Source organism: Acartia tonsa, chromosome 3 (genome assembly GCF_053477335.1).
Source record: "Acartia tonsa isolate MP-2025a chromosome 3, ASM5347733v1, whole genome shotgun sequence".
NCBI lineage: Eukaryota > Metazoa > Arthropoda > Copepoda > Calanoida > Acartiidae > Acartia > Acartia tonsa.
Window position 1 is genome coordinate 24670634 of NC_137262.1, and position 24605 is coordinate 24695238.

At 30.3% G+C, this 24605-nt stretch overlaps 1 protein-coding gene across 1 annotated transcript in view; it reads left to right on the forward strand.

Annotated features, from left to right (window-relative positions):
* Nucleotides 1–24605, forward strand: part of LOC145314804 (uncharacterized) — a 72244-nt gene that overhangs the window by 25551 nt on the left and 22088 nt on the right. The window contains exons 5-6 of the mRNA XM_080154884.1: nt 18850–18996; nt 20215–20287. Coding sequence (XP_080011010.1) covers nt 18850–18996; nt 20215–20287 — 220 coding nt within the window. The remainder of the gene's footprint in view (nt 1–18849; nt 18997–20214; nt 20288–24605) is intronic.

Below are 24605 nucleotides of genomic sequence, written 5' to 3' on the forward strand. Positions count from 1 at the left end.
TAAATGAAAGAATCATTACTGACCAACTTACAGTCCAATAAGATAGAGAGGGGGATAGAGGCTGTTTAATACACTTGTTCCCAAAAACCTATTCTTATTTTTTTATTCGTTAACTTCGGGGATTTTGATTGGTTGGTTCATTGAGTTGAGTGTTCAAACGGTTTAACCACTAATTTTAATATACAGAAGGGATAATTTTTTGTATCATCATTAGGGATGTAAACCAATTTACCGGTCATTAGCTTATCTTATTATATCCCTGCTGTCCAATACTAAGGCTGTAAGAATAGTTTTGCTTCAAAAAAAATGAGAAACACCATTTTCTGGTTGGTCAAACTTTATGCAAATATAAATTTTCAATATTTTGCTCACTATAGGGACACAGATATATATTTCATCGTTTTAATCCATGTTCTTATATTGTTCGTGTAAAATTCAGAATTAGGAAAAATTCACATTGAAGGAGGGGATATTGTGCTGTTTATTACAACAGTCCCCAAAGTTTTATAACAACGTTTTCTTATTCGTTGGCTTAAAAACTTTGGGGATATATTGAATTTTGGTTGGTTGGTTCAATAACCATAATCTACATAAGGAGAAATTTTGTGTATCATTATTTGGGATGTACATTATTATATCAGCCATTGTCTTATCCCTTTAGATCCCTGAAAAATCCAAGTAATATGTGTCAAAGTGCTTCTTAAAATATGATAGAGGTATGATTCCGCAAAGATTAGGCATAGAGGAAAAAACTAACCAATCTCCCTAATTTTAAATTTCTCAAAAATAAAAGGGTTTTCAGTGCTCGATAGGCAGTTTAAGGAAAGAGTTTGTGGTTATAGTTTCATCAGGGACCAAAAGGGATAAGACAATGGCAGATGAATAGATGTACATTGAACATCCCGTATGATGATACACAAAATATAGACACAATTACTGGTTGAAACATTTGGACACTCAACTTAATGAATCAACTAATCCAAATTCTGTAAAGGTCCCAAAAGGTTGAAGTAAACGAATAAGAACACGTAATTATAAAACTTTGGGGACTAGTGTAAAAAAACAGCACAATGTCCTCTCTCTCACTTTACATAAAAATGATGTGAGGAGTTCTTATCCTTGTACATAATAAGTATTTACAAGAATGCATTTTCCATTTAATTGTTGTGTTTTTGTTCAGAGTTATTCTTATTAAAACGTAATTTTCAATTAATTTTCTGTAAGAAAGTAAATATTTTTTCAAAAAATTCTAATAAATTTTTTCTGTTAAATAATACATGTTCAATTACCTTAGCTCTTAACATTTGTCAGTGCAGGCCGGGATGCGCGAAGCGCATGAAAATATCTTGTAGATCATTATGTAGGATTAATCTAGTGGCGTGCGAAAGGGGGATGTTAACACACCTATTAAAATTGAAATTGGGAAGCCAGCCTTTCCCTTGTTTCACCCCTCTGGTAAATTAGATTATCATTATTAAAAGATTTCTAATTTATCACTTTCCTCATCATTACCTAGTTAATTTTGTATTTGAAAATCAGCTAATGTGTAAGAGCAGAGCCTCTAGCCAGGGGCGTCCAAGCTTTTTTTTTTGGGGGGGGTAAAAAATTTTAGGGGGGGGGGTAATTCGTGTTTGGGGGGGGTAAAATGGCGCGCGAAGCGCGCCGAAATTTTTTTTTACCCCCCCCAAAATTTTTACCCCGGGGGTAAAATTTGATTGGGGGGGGTAATTACCCCCCCTAAAGTCTGTTGGGGGGGGTAAATACTCCCCCCAAATCTGTTGGGGGGGGTAATTACCCCCCCCAAACTAATTTACCTCGGGGGTAAAATTTTTGGGGGGGGTAATTTAATTATGTAAAAAAAGCACCTACCTAATCTATTAAGTTAATAAGTACTATCTTATAACATAAAGTAGTAAGTAAGGTTTATTTGACTATAGCTTCAGATTTCATTACTTTTAATACTGAGTTCTCCTTTTTAGGAAAGCTTCACATAGATCCCATGATGGTTCCACACTATTATAGGTCAATCCTTTGAGTGGTTTTAGGCTGTTTTTCTCCTCCCTTTTTACCCTTTAGAAAACACGAGTTCTTAGATGCTAAGGGCGCCACTACTATTCAAATATATAGTAGTATCTCATTCTTTAGAACATAAAAAATAATTAACTCACTAACCAATGAACCAATATGATTTTACTTTAAAGTGAAGCGTCTTATAGGTCCTGGTAAGTTTTATAACTAGTTTTGAGACACCCTGACATCCTCCCAAAAGAAATCGCCTATAGAAATTCTTTTTCATTATTTAATGAAATATTTAATTTAGTTAGGTATCTATTTTATGGAATCTTCAGTGCTTTACAATTACATCATAGATCCCCGGGATGGTTTTAGCCCTTATAAAGGCCCAAGCAAATAAAACATGATCAAACTATTAAATTTTTTGTTATCATGGTTAAGAACTGTTTTAACTGGTTGGACAGTAAAATTTTTTTTTAAGAACATTCAATTTGGGGGGGGGTAAATACCCCCCCCAAAAATTTTTTTTTAAAGAACATTTATTTTGGGGGGGGTAATACCCCCCCCAAAATGGTTTGGGGGGGGTAATACCCCCCCCAAAATGGTTTGGGGGGGGTAAATACCCCCCCCAAAATCGTTGGGGGTGCCTACGGCACCCCCAAGGTAGGGGTAATTTTTTTTTGGGGGGGTATTGTTCACAAAATTTTGGGGGTGCCAAATGGCCCATTACCCCCCCCCTTGGACGCCTATGCCTCTAGCATCAGTATAAAAACATATCATTATGTAAAAATAAGAGGATCTGTGTCTTTCTGTGTGTGTGTGTGTCTGTCTGTCCGTCCCGAAGGAACTCTCTAACCGCTGAACCGATATTGTTCCCCTTTTTACAGTAAAGGTTTATAAATATTTTGTGGGATGGTAGCCCCCAATTTTTATTTTTTATTTTTAATGTTGAAAGTTGGGGGGTCGACTTCCAACCCTACTCGAATGCCCCTAGTATAGATAAAACATTTATGACTTTTTTGTATCTTTAGTAGTATTTTTTGTTGATATGATAACAGCAAGGTTTATTGAATCAGGGTTCAAAAATGTGCCTTTTCTAAACAAAAAACAAACAAACAAAATTCGTGAATTAAAAATATATAAATCCGCAAAAAGGTTATTCACTGATAATTAAGGAAATAGGAAATGAAAAATACACAACCAATCAAAATTAAATAGATCTCCGACAAATTAAAAGTGGGAGTTCACGGCTACCCTTAATAGAATTTAAACATTTTTCATCACATCTAAAATTAGATATTTAGACCTACATCTAGATAATTGCAAATGGAAGTAAAAAATGTATTGCTTTTTGCTATATTTCAATTACATCTTAAAATAGTCTTAAGCAATAAAATACACAAGAAAAACATTAATACTAAGATCTAAGAAAATTCTATTTCTAGAAACTTTCTCAAAATGTATAGATTGTTGAATTTGAATTATTTTTGTCGTTTTACTACTTTTGATGAAAGGAACAAATGATTTGAAAATTTTATATAATTCAGCAAAGATGATCCAAAGGTCTTAAAGTGGTCCATTTTTTGTGTCTTTACAATTTGCAATACAAATATCACGATCATATTAAGGGACGGTGTGTAGTTAATTGTGAAATTATTAGGTGCTTATGTGATTTGATTACTAGAGCATTGCCTAATTACTAATTATTTATATCATATCATACTGTGTTGTTTGTTTTTCAAAATAAGTAAATTTGTAACAAGGAATAGTTATTTATCGCATCCTATTTTAGACAGCTTTCCGCGGATATTGAAATAAAAATTAAAAGCTTAAAATTAGGGCTTCGGCCCCTCTGGTCTAACAAAACTGGTATAAATTTTATGATTTTAATTTTATTAGTCGTGAAAATTTGTGTGATTTTTTAGTAAGGCTGAGAATCGGTTTCGAAGCCCTACTGGAATGTTAATTCCAATAGCTGCAAAGAGACAAAGACCAAATTGTGGCAAAAATTATCCACGTGACGTCATAAAAAAAGTGGAGGTAATAGGAGAAGTAGGAAAGAAAACCCTTAAAAAGAGATGGATAATCCCTCATTTTTATGACGTCACATGGATCATTTTTGACACCATTTGGTCTTTGTCTGCAAAGATTGTAAAGTTAGTTTAAATCAAAGATGACAACAACATAAAATGGCGGGGTTATAGATATCTGAAATAGCAGCTTAAAAACACATTTCAATAAATACTGTTATTTAGCCAAGTATAAGACGTTCTACCAAAAAACTTTCGAACACCTAAATTATAGAGTAGCTTCGCTATTTTAGATTAAGGTTTCGTGATTTTTCAAAAATATTGTAAGTAATGTTTGTTGTTAAATAAATACAATGAATTAAAAATGTTTTTTAATACATAAAATTAAATTAAATACTTACATTTTCCTCTTAAAATTTTTTTAAAAAAGGATATCAATATTTGTAAAAGTGAAGCTAAACAATTCAACAAAAACCCACAATTGTAAAATATCAGCATTTCCATTTTTTATTTGAAATTTTTCTTTATAGTTCCAAAAACCTAATTTTATACATCGACACAATACTACCAGTTTGTTTTAATTTAGAAATGGAAATAATAGGACGATTTTATCATCAAATAAGTTGTGAAACAACGTACGGAAACATGTTACATATAGAAAAACTTGGCCTAAAACTATTTACGTAAAGATGTTTGTTTTATTAATGGATGTAGAACATACGGAGATGTTATGACTTAGGAAATATTGTCGTTAATTTAGGTTGCTATTTCCCGTGTCATTTATTGGGCAATTCGTTCATCTATTAGGAGGGTAGGGGAAGGGATGAACCGTTATTTTAGCCCGTTGCGTGTGACACTTTATATATTTTTGAACATGAAAATCTGGTGTAAGATCCAAGTATTAAAAATCCATTGTTTTATTTCTATAAATATCTTTAATATTAATTTTTATTTATTATTCAAGATAATCTTCTTATTTAATCATAATAATGTCAAAACACTTTAGATTAATTAAAATAGAGTATTCTTTGAAGTAAAACTTTTAGAATTACATGACGTTTACAATATAAGCGTAATATTCTTGTTTGCATACGGTATTATTAGCAATGCTCGTCATCTATGGCTTAAGCTGCCCAGATGCCATTTTTTTGCGGCTAGACCTGTGCAGTTTATCCAAAAGGGCGCAACTCGGCTGCTGATTGTTTTTTTGGCGGCAGGAGATAGCGAAGTATCTTGGTAACCGCTGAACCAATAAGGTTCTCCTTTACAGTGAAGCTTCTCCACCCTCCCAATGGAAATGCCCCCCCCCCCCAACTTCAAAAAAATCCCTTTTTTACTTTTGAAAACTCAAATTGAAAATAAGGAAGGTCTACTTTTCCCCATCCTTCCTTAGAAGCTTATGGAGGCCTAGCTACTATAGTATCTGATATATTGAAATCTTAGTACTGCTATGCTAATTATGAACATGATTATCCCTTTCCAATTGAACTGTCCTAAGGGCTCAAATGAAACTTCTGTAAAAACTATAAATTTCTTATCAATTTAAAGAAAAACAATGAAAATTTTAAAATTCCACAATTATTAAAGGATGTTAAATAAGTTTGATATTATCATCAGTTATTTAGTTTTTTTTTCTGTTCAGTGGCTGATTCCAAAAATTACTTTATCAAATATTTTGCTTTTATACGCTTTTTCTTTTGTCTTATCAATTTCATGGATAAAAGGATTGGTCAATATTTCTTTGTTTGTTTCAGATTTTTTGCATTTTTTATTCATTTTTTGACATTTACCAAACAATTTTTTTCTATCTTGGTCTTAGTAGGGGCGTTGATGAGGGGTTGTTGAAAACCCATTGACATTTTTAATGCGCTACGCACTATACCCATTTTTAAAATCATATACATGCAATTCGATTTTGACTACTATTAGGACCTTTTTTATGAGTAACTTTAACAAAAGTCCTTCATCTTTAAAGAAAAATCTCCACTAAATGCTTGAATTATTAATACGTATGATTATTCCTTTATCCCTGGTTTAAGTTTCAGCCTGTAATCCTAAATTGATGATGTATTATTGCGTGAACAAGCTTTTTATGCTTTCAGGTTGTTTGTTGAGGTTTATTCTTAGGCTTGTGCGTTATTCTTTTGTTTTTTTCTGTCTTTTTATTAAATAAATGTTTAGCATTATCTTAAAAGATAATGTCCTTTCTGTATTTTGATATTAACGGCTACGATTTTGGAGGCCTCTAGAGACACTCTAAATAGAGGGGGGGGGGGGAAGTTCCTTCAAATGCTTTCTATTTTTGAGTTTTAAAAAAATTGAGAGGGGAATGACATTTTTTCTAAATTAGATACGTTCACTACCATATCCCATATCATGCCAATAAGCCGATAAAATACATAAAAAAATATTGTTTAGACAATCCTTTATCAAGAACCTAGACTAAAGTAGCAAATTTTAAGTGAGGGGTGATGAAGCAACACATCTTGTGCATCTCTAAACTTTAATATTTTCAGGGAGGCGGGGACAGGTAATTGGGCAAAAATATTACATTCTTTCAGCTTTGGGTACCTAGATAATCCCTGGAAGAAAGCTAGTATGAAGGGGACATTGGGCTGTTTATTACACTGGTCCCCAAAGTTTTATAAAAACGTTTTCATATTCATTGGCTCAACAACTTTGTTCAAATGTTTCAACCATTAATTGTAATCTACAGAAGTTTTTTGTATTATCATTGTGGATGTACCTCAATTTATCGACCATTGTCTTAACCCTTTAGATCCTCTGGAAGAAAGGGATGTAAATCTACTTAAGTGTCATTGTCCTTGAATCCCTGATTATTTTGCAATAATAAACTATCCTTAGCAAATTTACAAAACTACCAACAAAAATACAGTAGAAGAGCTATACTCTATATATGCACTAGGAACGCTAGAAATGGGGTTTAGGTTAAAGGCTGTTAAAGCATTGAAGGTGTTGTGTTGACATTGACACACATCAGTGATGGTTACTCTCGAACCTAGTAAAAGTGTCTGACTCTGATTATGACGTAAAAAAATTAGCCAATAAGAGGCCACTATAAATTTTACCATTGGTCAATTACATCATTGGCTAATTTTTTTTATGTCATAATCAGAGTCAGACACTTTTACTATGTTCTTACTGTCGACTAAATGGCCATAGATGATTAAACATTTAAAGGTTCAAAAAAATAGAAAATAGCTTAAAACCATCTAAATACTAAAGATGAAATAGCCTAACACCATCATGGGAGCTATGTGAAGCTTACCTAAAATAGAGAACCCAATCATTTCAGCTGTTATTGAGATCTTAACTTAATCTCCAGACAATCAAATCCCACTACTTTATATAATAGGATGAAATAACTTTAACAACATTTTTTTATTAAAAAATTTTAATTAATAATTTTTTTTCTTTATTGAAGCAACATTTGATACACATCCGTTGCAATCTGCGGTTTATAGTCCGGAATCATACAACCTGAAAATAGCACCTTTCCAAGCAACAAAATCTATTGCAACAAAAATTAATGAAAGCCCAAAGTTGCGCATTCTATATTTATTGCAATTTTCATTAATATTAATGAATTTCAGTTGTATAATTTTTGGTATTGATAATGAACGATAATTTTGATTTATATCTGCAATTTTTTTAGAATCTGTTAATTTTGATAGAAAGACATAGCATTGAGGAAAGGAAAGAATTAGGAGGGGGCAAAAAAATATTAAAACCCTTATCTAATTTTAAACATATCACGTGAGCTATGTGTAAAGCTTCTCTAAAGCTGGTTGGCAAGATCTTAATGAACAGCCAAAAACCTTACTACTTTATATTAAACAAAAAATTTTATTATAGATTTCAAAAGAAGAAGTAAAAGAAAAACTTGTGAGAACTTTTTTCACAGGACCTATAAGAAGCTACCCTTTAAAAGAAAACCATTCAGTGGTTAGCCAGATCCTTCCGTACATACAGACAGACAGATAGATAGATATCCTGTTACTTTATTATAAGGATATACATAGATGAACATTTATATGGCTATTTTTCAATGCTTCTTAATCATATTTTTAATTATTGATAACTAGATGTTACGCCAGTCCTAGGCCTCTAGTAGCTCAGTAACATAAAGGTTTAGAGGCTTACCCTACTCCCAACATTAAACTATTTTTAAAAATACCAATATCCATATCAAGCTTACTTCGAGATTAAATATACACTGATTTTGTCGTTTTCGAGATCTTTTTTGGTAACACGCATGTAAAATTATATCCATTTAATATTTAAAATCAAAATTAAACTGAAAATTGATTAGCCAAAGCCGTCATGTAAAATACAAAAAAAAACATAAGAATTAATTTTGATCTGATTATCCTAATTTTGCTAATAATTTTCAAATTATAAAAGTTAAGAAGTGGAACATTAGTTTCCTAACTCCATCATTAACAAAACAATATTTATAAATACTTCTTAGCTATGAGAGGGGGGATGGGTTAGGGGCGAACAAAGAATTTTTTAACATCAAAAAATGCAGAAAAAAATGTTAAAGATGAGTAATGATTATTGTTTATTATCTGGAACATGGGAAATAGGGGTAATTAAGTAAAGAAAAAATATCAATTTACTTTTCATTCTTATTTATTAATTATATATACCAACAACACGTCAGACAGCACACTGAAAAATCATGTATATCACGAATAATAGAATGAAAATCATAAAATTAATACCAGTTTTAATTTTTCAATTTGAAATCTGCAATAAACTGTATGTATATATTCCAGTATGACAACGAATACGATTCTTTTCTGTTGTATTAGAACCGGTTCTAAGTCTATAGGAAAAAATATCGTATTACAGTCAATTTTAAAGTTATTACCAGGGTCAAACAAAACTGGAATTTCATTTACACATTTCCCCCATATCGTTACGGACTGACCGACAAAGTGAACTATAAAGAAGCTTTTCTGTAAATACTTCTTCAATGATTAATTTGAACAAAACTAATAATAAAATACTGATCAAGATTATTAATATTTTTTGTGTTGCGCCTAACTGAAAACCGTTATTACATTACACACATTTTGGTTTGCCTTCAAAACCAAACTTCAAATAGGATTCAAAGTTTGTTTTTCTTTTAGCCCCAATGCTACTCTATGATATAAGTTGTTCATCAGTCAGTTACGCTAACATGCAAATGTGATTTTCTCGGCTGCTATCCAATATAGACGGCTGATTTTTTAAAAATTCTCTAATGAGGTTTTGTGATTTTTTTTCTGTAATAAATCCATTCTTTATTCATGACCACTTAATATCTGCTCTAAAAATCGCTTTGTCCGTATTTCCATTTCTAACTAATTTTGTCCTTCTCTAATTATGGATGTTGTCATCCTTGTAAACTTACGGACGGTTAATTTGATATGCATAGGCGGATAATTGGAAAAAAGTGTTAACCAAACTTTATTTCCATTTAATTTGATTACATTAATCTTTGTCAGGAGTTTAAAAAGATTTAATTGGAATATTATTCGTTGCTCAGCTTCAATATAATAGGTTTGTAACTTGTTTAATTTGTAACCTCCAAAAAGATTTTTTTTCGGATCATGGAAATAAATCGAAGTAGGGGGTTTTGTAATATTTTCACCAGTAGGTTTTTATAGGTTATTTCAGGTTATGTTAGGTAAGTTAAATGTTAATGATTGCCCTGCGGGGTGAGGAACTAGGCATCGCAGGGGCTAGAAGTAACCTGCTACTTCGTTTTCTTTCCATTAATCGTTTTTTTCTTTTTGATTACTAGTATAAGATAAGAAAACAATGAGAAAATAACAGAAAATTTAGTTTTATATTTAATTATTTACAATTGGTAACGCCCCTTGTTTAAAGGAGCATCTTTAATCACTAAAAAAGCAAAAAACCAGACCGTGATCTTTATTAAGCTTTCCTGAAAAGGAGAATTTGGATATTACATTTGTACACGGACAGAACAAAATTTACTAGTTTATATTATAGTTACGAGAAGATCTATATTAAAATAGTGAAAATTAATGAATCTTCTTGCTACAAAAACATAGTGAACTTTGAAAAAAAAGGATGAAACTGTAAAAATAAAATTATAATGTCTTTCTTTCGTGTTATTTACCATATGAAAATATCAATTATAAAGAAAAATTGTCAATTAATTTTTTTTCAAATTTAAATTTTGAATAGTTGATTGATTAATAACACGTAATATGGATGAATCAGTTGCAAAAGGTGTAAAATTTATGTAATATGCATTATTAAACAAGTATTTTCTGTTCTTTAGCAATGGATATAAAATATACATGGATTTTATGACTAGACAAAAATTGTCATTAATGCAGGTTGCTAGCATGGAAGTCACTTATTGGTCAGTAAGAAATTTAATATTTGTGTGCCATGGACTGTTTAATCCTCATTTGATTTGTGCAACTGCATTTATACATTTGTTGTTTATTGATTGAAACAATTGACAGGTTTCGTGAGTTTTAGAGGTTTATTAATTTAAACATGAAATAAAGTCACTTCATACTTTTTTATATAAATTCACTTATCTCAATTATACTTTATATATATCCTAGCACACACACACATCCTGCTACTTTTATATAAGTATACTCTAGGGGAACTTGAGGGTAAGAGGGGGGGTAATGGGTTGTACCCTCCCTCAAATTAGTTATAAACTTTCTCTGGGCCTATAAAAAGCTTCACTGTTAAGGAATAACATATATCGGTTCAGCGGTTAGTGAGTTCTTTCTTTACAGACAGACAGACAAACATACAGATGTCCTGATACTTTTATATTATAAAGACTAGATAAGATCTGTTTATTTATGTAAGCTCCTAGACTAGCCTAAGAAATTCTATAGGATTTGGCCTAAATAAAATCTAGGAAGAATTTTCACATGACATTATCAAAATATTATTTAATATTCCATTTTCCTATCATTGCGTTGATTAATTTTGCTAAAATTGTAACAGGAATATTGCGGAAGTTTTTATTTTTCCCAAGACATTATTATTATAACATTACATAACATATTATTTAAACAGTTTTGTGTTATCATCCATCTACACTATTTTAAACATAGATAAAAATCCTAGAAATTAGTTGGTACAACAGTTCAACATTCCCAGAACAATAAAAAAAATGGACAATAACAAAGTGATGTACATCCCTAATAACGATTAACATAATTATAATTTCTTCTGGTGGTTGAAGGCTTTGAACACCGAAGGTTTGCAAATCCAATCAAGATGTAATATATAAAAGTAACGAAAGTTTTTAGGTAAACAAATAAGAGATCATTTTTCTAAAGCTTTGGATACCCATCAGTTTAAATTACAGTTTAATTTCCCCTTCCATCCTGAGCAATCTATGTTTTACTTTTGTGGTGGGAGGGGGAGTTAATTTCCCCCACAATTTTGTGTTATAATCGTGCTCAATTGAGTTTTTGCACGACTGTCTAAAATAAAAAGCTTGATCAAAAAGACATAATTGAAGTTTCAACAGTTGTTTTTCTTTATAAAATGGATAAATATAAACGAAAAATTAGATTTTTCTGTGAATTTTTGTGATTTCTTAATTTAATTCCTGTTTCTAAATTTTAAAATTAGCTAGATCAAACCATGCATTATGACGTCGCAAAATTGATCAAGTATTTTTTACTTTAGAGTAACGCAGGGAGGGAGGGAACATTTGTTTGTAAAATATTTATACTGAGCTCCAAAATTTTATTAACAACTTTGGAGTCTTAAACATAGTAAAAGAAATTTCATCATGATTTGGTTTTAAAAATCTTAAATGTCTTGACTTTTCCACCATTTATTTTATTATGCAAAAGTGGCCATTATGTCTATCATAATTGTGGTTTAGATGAATTTATCTTTCATTATCTTATCTTTTAAGATCCCAAAGAGTAACTATAGTCTAATTCAAGGGTCTGTCCTTCTGTATGAAAGATTTTCTAAATTGCTAAAGATTAAGATTTTTCCAAGAATATATCACATTAAAAACACTGCTCCACTATTAATATCAACAATTTGTTTCAAAATTGGAAAAATATTTCACGAAACCTTTCAACAACTGTAATGTTATTTTATCTTTATTCCCAGGGAACCTGATGGATAAAAGGGCAATAAATTAATGTACATACAAAATGATGATAAACATAAATACCACTTATATAGATTAAAATTATTGCTTGAAATGTTTGGACACAACAAGTTTTGAATCAACCAACCAAAATTTTAAAAAGTTATCTTAAGTTTTTGAGCTAACAACATAATTCATGGGGTTATAAAACTTTGAAAACTTTTTGTTATAAACATGTATCTTCTAATAGTTTTATTTAATTTCATATAAACAACCCTTTTAATGATTTTAGCCTTATTATTCAACAATAAAGGCATTAGACCGAATAATTTTTACACAATTAACAAAAATGAGGTTAATGTTTGTTTAATTAATAGCTCTGTATAGTTGACAGGGAGGAAAGGGACATTGAGCTGTTATTTACATTGGTACCCAAAGTTTCATAACCATACTGTCCTATTCGTTGACTCAATTTTGATTGCCTAGTTCAAGACTGGTATTGTCTAACTCCAAACGTTTCAACCATTAATTTCAATCCACAGAAAGAGCAATCACTGTGGCCGGATGTATATCAATTTATCGTCCATTGTCTTTTCCTTTAAGATCCCTGATACTTATAAATGTACCAATTATTGGATAATGGCGGGGAATTCAGGGAAGGGATTTTTTTTCCTCCAATGTTTATGTGTGAAATTCTTCCATTGGTATTTGAGGGAGGATTGTAAATTAAATATATTTTCATAGTCTTTTTCCTCTCTGGATGATGCTTTGATATAAAGCAGAAGTTTTTATATGCCTGAAACTTAAGATTATCATAATGTTCTCTATTTCTAGAAATTTTCACATAGGTCCTGGTATGTTATTTTTTTAATTTAAGTTTTAGAGTGGTTTTATGCAATTATTTCTGCATATCCCCTTTCCTTTTAATTCGAAGCCTCTAGATGATATGTCAAACAAAGAAAATGAAATTTTTAGAAATTACATATAGAATAAAAATACACTGTTAAAGTTATTTAATGACGTGCACAGTAAAAAAAATTAGGAGCGCTGCTTTTATGTTTAAGTCCTTATTTAGAATTCAAAGCTTTTTTGCTACTCAAGTCCTTGTTTTGTATCAAAAAAGCATGTAAAATAGATATGCGGAGTAGCTTCACCAAATGTTTGTTTATTACTTAAAATAGTTGGTTACACATGACCATGAAGTAATTATGTAAAGGGAAAACAAATGAATAATATAGATACATACATACATAGAGATAGAGTAAATAGTGCAATCCAAAACGATTCAAATGAAGCAGCTTACAGTGCCTTATAAAAAATGACGACATAAAATAAAAATTACCAATGATAGGACAGTATACATTGTAATTGGCCAATAGTAAAATGTATAATGGCCTATCATTGGTCATTTGTATTTTATGACGTCTTTTTTATTAGGTTCTATAAGCTGCTTCGATTCAGATAGTTTCAATCACCAACGTAGATTTAATAAATAAGAGTACCCAAAGTTTTACAGTCAAAGTAATAGAGAAGGTGTTTATAACAGTATGAGTACCACTACACAGTCCCCTCTCTTTGCATTATAAGTCAAATAGAACAAAAAATAGATACAAATTGATAGAAGTTTAAAGTACATAATTAAAAAAATATGTTAAACTTAAATTGAGAATTGAATAATGGAAGAATTAAAGTCAAATAAAATTACTAAGATACTAAAATTAAGCACGTGCGTAGTAATGATACTTATAAACCAGCGTTGCGGAGCCGTTTGATTTTGGTGCGGCTTCGGCTCCGGCTCCGACCTAAAATCAAGAAAAACTCGACATATTTTTGTCCCACGTCTATTTTTGACTTTTGAAGGTTTTAATAGTTCAATTTTTGATAAAAATGGATTGAAAAACTTAATAGGGACATTTGCACATGACAAAACAGAGTTACCAAATTATAATTTATAAAAAATCTCTTTATTTATTTAGTCCGGAGCCGTTTTTTAACGAAAATTACGGCTCCGGCTCCAGCAAAATATGATGGCTCCCGGCTCCGCAACACTATTATAAACCTATCTGTACATTTACAAATCTCCATTACACTTAGTTAACATTTTAAGGAGGATGTTAAAACATTTCGTTTCGTAATGCTGTGGCAGCTGGGCTTAACACACCCCCTGAAAAAATCCTATGCACGCGATCCCTGACTCATATATGCAGAAATGAAGAAGAGAAAATGACTCTTAATTGTTCGTGTGGTTTGTGGTAGAACAAATAATGGATCAAGTGGAAAGTACGAGGGAAGGAATTTTTTACAAAATAAAATAAGTAGGAATAGTAGAGATCAAATCAAGCACAGGGATTGCGCGGCGTACTTCAATGCGCGAAATACATTGAAACCTGCGCAAAACATAAACAAGACCCAATGAATGCCTAGTTGGGCCTGACATAGACTGTGAGGCTAGCTGTTAGCCCATAAATTTGAATATTTTTCTAAATCCTTCTTGATTCAAAATAAGACACATTGTAATTGTTTTGTTTGTTTAGGTATTACATATTTGTGTAGGTCAAAATTTTATGTTGCAATAATTATGACGACGATCTTTTTTGTCACATTTTTTAAGATCATCTTTAATTCTAAAAAGTAGTTTTGAATTAAACTGTCTAAGGACATTAAATGTCAGATAATATTTGAAGGTGTAATTTTTATGAAATCCTAAAAATTGTTTAAATGATTATGTTTTGTCTAATTATCAATGAACCAAACATGAAAAGAAAAATTGTTTTTCTTGTGTTGTTTTTTGCCTTTTAATTAACAAGGTCATTAACTAATTTTCTCCGGAATAATGGATAGATTAAAATAAAATCTTTTAAATACTGTCAGTAAAAGAATGTTCACAAATAACTTGGTAGTTACCCTAAAATTGCCTGGTACAGCACAGAATCAAACTAAGGAGTTAGTTTTTTGTTTGATTCAACATGTTAGGATACATTGATTACTAGATTGCCCCGCAGGGATTGGGCCCAAGAATTAGGTAGGTATAGATGAAAAACCTACCTTTTCCCCTAATTTCAATTTATCTCAAAATTAATGGGGGAAGGGGGCGGCGGGTTCAGTGATATAGGCATAAAACAGGACAGCAGTCAGACTACTTCTTTACTGTTTTATGATTTGCTATATAACTGTAAATTGGTTGGTGAACAGTTTTGTCACCTTGAATCCATAATCCCTGACAAGTCCCACACCTTGTCCTTTCATAAGTTTCTTTATGTTTTTACTTTGGATTCAACAATTAATCATCCATGAATATGGTTTTACCATACAAATTAAGAAATTAATAGCATGTAGCAATTTTAAGTAAATAGAATATTTTATTGATAAATATTCATGGAAGCCTTTAAAATAGTGACGTCATACAATACAATTGACCAATGATATGGCAGTATACATTTTACCATTGGTCAATATAAATGTATACTGACCGATCATTGGTCAATTGCATTATATAATAGGCAATATAAGCTGCTTTATATTAATGAAAATTAGCCTTACTCTTAAAAAAAAAAATTTCCAAAAAAAAACATACCATACAATGCAATGTATGAGGTGAATATTATTACTGTGTTATTAAACCTTTAACGCCTGACAAAACAGCATCGTTACAAAATATATGTACTTTAATATTGAACAAGGATGAACTTCTACAAAGTTACCAAAGCTTTGTGGAGAAGAAAAGTGAATGCGTAGGAGAGTAGAGAAGGGGAAATATGTTGCTCACAAAAAAAGGCGATTTTACTAGAAGGAATAAGGTTACAAGTGCATTACTGACAGAAAAACTAATTTAGAGACCAATGTGTAACATGTGTAGAGCAGCTTAACTTCAGACAATTATATCATCGTTAATGTATTTATAAATTTATCACTCATATTCTTTGTTTAAAATCAAACACTTTTTGAAAATTTTTAGTAGCGTAGCTACTGTCTCGATAGTGTACTTTTAACATTTATCATTTATGTCCTATTCTTTTTATTAAGATATTTCTCTTTTTTATTATGCTAGTCTTTTGGATATGTTCTTTTTATGAAAACTTAATTATCCTTCCTTATTTAAATTATTCATATTTTAGCTTAAAGTTGAAGCTTATTGGACACCAATTTACTTGTTGATAATTTACTTATTATTATCCTAGGCGAAGCATATCTAAGCATCATTTTTTAGAATTGCGCTTATTTATGCTACATATCTCTATTAAACTATTAGAGTTTATTAGAGTAATAATATTTGTGACAAACCCCAAACTGTCCAGTTTTGAGCAAGGCGACTCCAGTGACGTCATATACGTCAAGGTCGTCTTGCTCAAAACTGGACAGTTTGGGGTTTGTCATATTTGTGGATGTTCTTATGTGCTAGTTTTAAATAGAAATCAATTATAGCAGAAAAGCTTTCCTAAACATTTTAGTCCAGCTGTTTGTGAGATCTTACTGTATAAACACACGAATTATGCATCACGCTACTCTCTAATTAAGGATAGCTCATATTAATTAATAAAAACAAGGACATTTACGTCAAATAGTAGCAAAGCTGTTTTAAATTATAAGCAGCAATGGAAAAAAATAGAAAAAGAAAGGGAATAAAAACACACATTCATGTCCGCGCATTTCCTCTTTTTTTTTACAAATTTGTATATGTTAAGTGGTTTGTACTAAAAAATTGGGCCACTCTATTACTCCAGAAAGATCACTTGTTGAGTGCTACTTTTAGCTAATTATTCAATTTTTTCTTTGATTATTTTTTTCTGCTTAAAGTGTGTTTTTTTTCTATAAATCATGCGTCTACTATAACTATGTTGCGACGCATTAGGCTTATAATAAATCCTTTAAAATCTGTCACTTTTATTTCTCATTTATGTCTGTTATAATTACACACCGAAGGGTTATTTTTCTACTGTTTTTTTACAGGTATGAGGTTTTACATAATTTGGGATTAGTCAATAAGATATTTGTTTAGATTTTTTTATCTTGAAAACTTTTAAACATCATTTTGTCGAGATGGTATTTAAAAATCTATATTGCCTATTTTGTTTTAAATTAAGTGTTAATGGCTGACATAATTTCGACATTTATTATGATATAAAAAATATTAATTTAGGTATGGCAATTATAGACATCTAAGTTAAGAGAATGAATACAAGTTACTTATTATATATTATCAAAAATATATGTTAATCAAGAAAAATCAAATCGCTAATTAATATAAACAATTAACAAAAACATAACATGGTTTGTTCAAACTCACAGAAGATCTTTGCTTATTAGAAAAATACGTGACAACTTTTTTCAACATACGCTGTTACTACGTTTCTTCTAATAAATTACAAATTTTGCTCATTTATTTTATTAATTAGAAGCCTTTAGAGAAATCATGCATATGTTCACTTTTTGAAATAAGATATATATAAAATATCAAATTTATATCTCATAAATGTCAATTAAATACATTTCATTGAGTAAAGAATTGTATGTTGAAATAAATTTTGGAACTTCACCTCAAAGTGCATAGCGATTACAGAACCCACCAATCTTCTAGTTTTGAAATGTTTTAAAAGTAAAAGGGGGTGGAGTAGCTTTTTTCTTTACGCCCTACCCTGTGTGAGTACCTTGTATCCAGTATAACCTAACTTATTTTTCATTTATTTCAAAATATTTCCGAAAAAAGCAACAAATAAGTGGAGTAAATATAAAATTAATTAAACTTAATATTTGTTTGGTTAGATTAAGTAAGGATAAGAGTGTCCCTTTAGGGATAATTTCCTCAAAAACTCTAGGGAGGGGATTTTATAAATAAACAAGGATGACAACATCCATAAAAGCGAATCACTGAAACGGTAGAACAAACGGACAATCAATGATCAGAATATAAATGTATACAAAAATTTATTGTAAAAAAGTAAAAAAAAAAAACATGGACGTACGGACATTCTTGTTATGATTATAGAGTTGCTACGCTTTCTAAATCGTACCTAACTAGTAAAGGAATCATCATGCAAAGTTTGAAATCGATAGGACAATTCTAACATTCACAAATTAACGAACAAAGATATCCGTTTGTGACGGACGGACGGACCGACCCTAATTATAGAAAAGCTTTATGTGGTTTACTTTCGGGCCTAAATCAAATAGTCAAAATACTCATTTAAATTTTCCCGCATTTTTTCCCCGTTGTTTTATATCCCTCCTCTCAGTGCCTCTTTTATCTTCTCAGAGTAATTGTATCATAACTTTTGTTTTAATAAAACCAATATTTTTGTTTCAAACACAATGGTTTAAAAACTAGAACTTTGGACTATAATTGTTTCAATTGATCTTCATTTCTAAAAAAAATTTAATAAATGCTTTGTTTATAACATCTTCAACATAAGACACTTCAGACAAACAGGCTTTATTTTTAAGATGTTTTAAACAAAAAAAAAAACTTTAATGGACACACAAAAAACTTCGTTCTAAATGAGAGCCATATTGGATTTTGCAGCGTTGAGCGAGGTCTTTAGCTACAGATACAGAGACAAACTGACTTTATGTACTTTTAATAAGGATTACTTGATAGATTTTTTTCCTCAAATGACTCGTTCAAAAAATATTATATTATAACATTTTTTATCCCTTTCTAAATCATTGTTTATTTTGTAGGTTCAGGTTGAATGCGAGGGGGGCTGTCGGTGCTCCAGATAGAGGGAGGGGGCCTGGCGGGGGGGTTGCCGCGTCCGCACAGGCGTATCAGTTTGAATCTGTGGGGGGTGCGGACCAGACCATTATCACATCCCAGGCGCGCTCCGGGTGAGTGGGAATTGGCATTTTTTCTGACCTTATTTTTTTGGTCTGTTTGTTACCAGTGTTTGGTTGTACTGTTGAATGGTGATTGTGTCAAAAATAAAAAGTGATTAATTTAATTGACTGTCAATGTTAGTTTGTTAATTAAATCAGTGAATTATGAAAATAGTTATAGTGTCCTTATTTTTTAATATATCAAATGAATTAAAGCTTGTTTTAATAAAGTTAATTTTAAAGATTTTTTTGCATTATTTAATTAAATTTTTGCATATTCTTAACGGTTCTCTTTTATCATTTGCTTTTTTAAAACTAAGATTCATTAAAGATTAAATTATAGAAAGACCAAAGTCCAATTAAGTAATTTTTAAAAGCGAAGCTTTTCTATAATTAGGGTCGGTCCGTCCGTCCGTCCGAGATAGATAGCTTTTATTCGTTAATTTAGGCATGTTAGAATTGTCCTATCGATTTCAAACTTTGCATGATTAGTTAGGTAGTAGTTAGGTACGATTTAGAAAGCGTAGCAACTCTATAATCATTACCAGAATGTCCGTACGTCCATTTTAAACATGTTGATTTTTCTAATTTTTTAACAGCAAATTTTTATGTGATCTAATTATCCGTTTGATCTGATTTTTGGTATATTGATTCCTGGGACAACAAAGAACAATATTTTAAGCGAAGCAACTCTATAATCAAATCCTAAAAATGTAAGTATGTCCATAAACTCAATAAACATTATCCTGTATCAAGAAGTTTTTCAACAAATTTACTTACAATTTTGCTTCGACTCTTATACTTTTATATTCTGATAATTCAGTTTAGACACTATACAAGTGTTTATGTCCGTTTGTCCTAACGTTTCAGTGCTTCGCTTTTATGGATGTTGTCATCCTTGTTTGCAGCACAACTACTGTGTAACATTGGTTTCTTCGTATGTCATACTTGAATCTCTTTATATTATATGTTTCTCGACGGATTTCAAAAAGTTATAAGTTGATTTCTTTAAATTAAATGATGTACTTAAACAGCTTTTCCACAATATAATTTAATTTAGTTTTTTTTAAATCATTTATCCGTCTTAATGATTTAAAACATAAACTGAAGAAAAAAAATTCTGCTATCACTCTGTAACTTTTATGGGATTTAATCTTAAATGTTTTAGCTTGTAATTGCTGCGCTACTTATTAATATAACAGTTCTTTTTGTATTCTAATTTTTCTTTAGATCATTTCGTCACAGAACAAACTCATTATCGAGGAGAAAATTTGAAAAATCTGGACCACACTCCTTTTATCAGGTAAGTGATTATTTTGGATAAGACAGTCTTTTTAATTGTTTTTTTTTGCCTTGCAAATCTTAGCTTCCCTCAATCGCTGTATGTAGTTATTCATTCTGTAACGCTTATTTTTCTTTCATCTACTGATCTCAAAGATCTTTAAAGCTGTAAATTATGAATCTACATTCAAGGTTGATAATCAGCAAAATATGTAACTTGTTGTTTAAGGTTTACAATATAGTCAAAAAGGTTGATGATTAAATGTATTTCAAGAACTTTACAAAGAAAGATTTTCTTGGACCAATTTCTTAGTTGCAATAAATATTTTCTGATAGTTTTGCGATTGATCTGTCATTAAATTTATATAAACTTCCTTAAAGAAATAGCTTTGACCAAATATTTTTCCAGCTGGTTATGAAAAGGCTTGCTGCTTTTCCTCCTAATACCAAAAATTTGTTTTTTCTTTTGTAATAAATAATAATATTTGTTTTATTACGCAGATGATAATATTACTTTGTTCATAATCAATTATCAGATAGTAATTTTTAATATTTTTTACTCACTAGCAATTAATTCGCTCATCCACACATATCTAGACAGGGTTAGATATGCTGGAAAGTTATATCAAGAAGTATTTTTTTCCAGTATGGCTTCGAAACCGATTAATATGATATGGATTAGAACCGGTTCTAATCATACTGAAATTTATGTTAGCATTGTATTACTGACAATTTTCAAATCATAAACAAGAAAAATCATAAAATTAATACCAGTTTTGTTAGGCCAGGCCTTCGGTCCCTCGGGTTGAACAAAAATGGTTTTAATTTAGAATCTTTCATTTTAATATTCACGAAAAACTGTCTTTGATACTATGCGATAAATTCACACACAAAGAAAGAATGGTTATAATTTACAATTATTTTATTTACAAAGAATTACCCTTTCACAAATTTTTATTTTGATTGATTTTAATAATAATTAGTCCTTTCTATGTTCATAACAAATAAATATAAAGAGGCAGTACATTCCTTATTTTATTATATTTTTAAAGAGATATTTAAATCTGCTAACGTGATTATTTTTAATTGTCAGTGATATAAAGGCAGAATCTCTATTACAAATTTTCACTGTCCCTCTTTAACTTTTAATGTTTTTTTAATCTTGAAAAATTTATAATTACAAAATTTATGAATGTACCCTTTTGCCTTTCCCTTTTACCAATAAATCAAATTATTTTCTAACTATGTATAATAATATACAATCACAACATAACATAACAAGGATTACAACGTTCATTACACAAAACTTATAATATCCCAACAAAAGGGACAATGATTTTAATTTTCAGGATACAAAATATAATCTAAAAGTCTAAACACTAAGCTTATAGAATCTAATAGTATCTAGTCGTTATAGAAATATCCTTTAAAGAATCTAGTCAATCAAATCAAAAAGGGCTAAAAAAATTAAATACTTGTAAAGATTAAAGAGTTAATATTCTTTCCATATTATACTTCTTCTTACAGGAATCCTCATGCAATGTTTCATAAAGTCAATATGATGATTCTAACATTTCTAGATTTGCATAATCCGGATTGACAAACCCTAATTGCATAAAATCATTGCTTTTTACCAAACTAATACTTGGATACAATCCAAAATTTGATGTTATAATTAAACCTTATAAAATAAAATTATAAACGCATTCAATTATTAAAGATCAAACCGACAAGCCTAAAATAGTACGTTGATGGTAAATAAAACGTTTTTCCCGTATTTAATTTTAAACTTAACCCCTAGCCTTTAGGGTGCTATGCTTGTTATTGGAAACGGGTCTGTACTCTGTACTGTACATTACAACAACCTTATATCTCTAACTAAGGAATTATCTTTCTTTTAATAAAACTATCCTTCCAATTTTCCAGACATTTTTAGTTTTCTTCAGAGAAAAATTATTCAATTTAGACTAGTGGCTACTCCCCCATCTTTTATAATAATATATCAAAAATATAAAGTTTGCGAGGGTTGACATAGCCCTCCCCCAAATCATTAAAAACCTGAAATGAACCTTTACTAATCTTTACTGAAGAGTAGAACCTTACCCGTACAGTAAAGAACTTTTAACTTGACAAGCATCCTAATTTTGTAAAAAATTTATAATTTGTATTAAACGTTTTACTGAAGTCTAATTTCTATTCTATAGATTTTTACAGAAGATGCCAGTTTAAAAGTAAACTAAAGGCAATAAACCTATGATATTATTTTCGTGTCCGTGTACAAGTGTGATTAAAATTAAAACAATGAAGGGAATACATGTTGTACTTTAATTCATGAAACACAGAGTTTTAGAATTTTTCAGAATCCTGTAGCAATCTATTTACACTTACAGTTCAAAAAAAATATACCTTCCATAGAAGCTGAGCTAAATAAATCAAATTAGTTGGTTAAAAATAACTTTAGAATTTAAAAATCAATAAATAAAATGTTCAATTGAATTCGGAACTACTTACCTTTTTATAGGCAGAGATGCTATACTTATAACAAATCATCGAATGAATCACCACTTCAATAGTACTCAAATATAAACTTTGATAATGGTTATATAGATAGTTTCTATTTATCTAAAATTATGTCATACCGTTACATAAATCTCTATAGGAGATTCCTAAGTATATGGCGCCTTTTTATAGGCCTTAATTTACATTCAAAGCTATCCGTTACGGAATAATAAGATTTGATTGAAGAAAGTTTCGCTTCTAAAAAATGATATTATACATATGTATGATTATGATTCGTAACTTTGCATAATATAGTACAATAAAAACATCCAATATTGAAGTAATATTTGGCGTATTTGTATCTTTAAATTATATTGGTAATTTTCCACTAATCTTTATGAGGACACACATAGTCATACCCCTCTCCTCATTTCCATCTTATTGAAAGAAAATTTAGGAATCAAAAAAGATTATTCCAGTTGTTTTTTAATATAATTTTGAATGGTGTCTTTTTAAGTTTCAGTTTGGGTTATGGGACTTTACCTTCAAGTGCCTATCGAGTACTGAACGCCCCCCCCCCCCCCTCTTTACCTTTATAGGTGTAAGGTAAAGCCTAACAAAGTTGAGGCCCCTAGTGTAAGATTCCCGTGGGTTTTTGACAAAAGGTCATCAAGTAAAGATTAAATTACCAATTTTTTTATGTCTCTTGTATTCTTCGTAATTTGTCGCATCGTATTATTGACAGGTTTCCGCGGATATTAGAATCGAAAAACTAAGAAAAACTATATGATTATCAAAATTGGTATTAATTTTTATTTCAATATTCGCAGACAAATTGTCTATGATACGATGCTATACATGGTTTTTCAGTATGGTGGTTTCGAAGACCTACTGGAAACTAATTTTCTTCCTCTTTATTCCATTCATTTAACTTTATATTTTTTTCTAAAAATATAAAACGGAAGGGTGGGGGGTGGTTAAAAAAATTAGAGGGTTTCTACCAAAATATTCATGAAGTTTAAAATTTAAAATGAATATAAAAAACTCCATATTTTTATTCAAATTCATACAAATTTTATCACAATTGTAATGGCTACTTGAACTTTTAAAATTTACCTACACTTTCTATTAAAATTTTTGCTTATTACATTTAAATGTTTAAGAAAGAGAATTTAGTTGTATTTATAATAAATATAATCAAATTATCTCTAAAAAACGAATAACATTTCAATAAAAGGTCAATTATATTTTGATGTAAAAAAAAGTATCCGCTTAATTTTTGGTTGCAGCTACGATTATGGATCCCCGCAGGGCTAAAATTAATTTAAAATTAGGAGAACGGGGTTTAAGTGGTTCACTAAGCTACAAAAAGGATGATTCTATATAGATGATAAGATGATTAGCTTTCATAGAAAAGATATCTCCACTAAATTTTAGGTTGTAGTTAGGGTTATTGATCCCCGAAGGGGCTGGAATTAAGTTAGAATTTGGGTAATGGGGTTGAGTGGTCCAATAAGCTATAAAAGGGATGATACTATATATGATAAGATGATTAGCTTTCATAGAGAAGATATTTTCTCTCAATTTTAGGTTGTAGTTTGGATTTATTGATCCCCGCAGGGGCCAGAATCAAGATGAATTTAGGGTAGTTGGGTTAAGTGGTCCACTAAGCTATAAAAGTGATGATACTATATATGATAAGATGATTAGCTTTCATAGAGAAGATGTTTCCACTCAATTTGACATTGTACTTAGCCATGTGGAAGATTTACAACAATTGGACAACACTTTTTAGTAGCGAGACTTATCTAAAATTCAATTTGTTTGTCTGTCCACCCGTC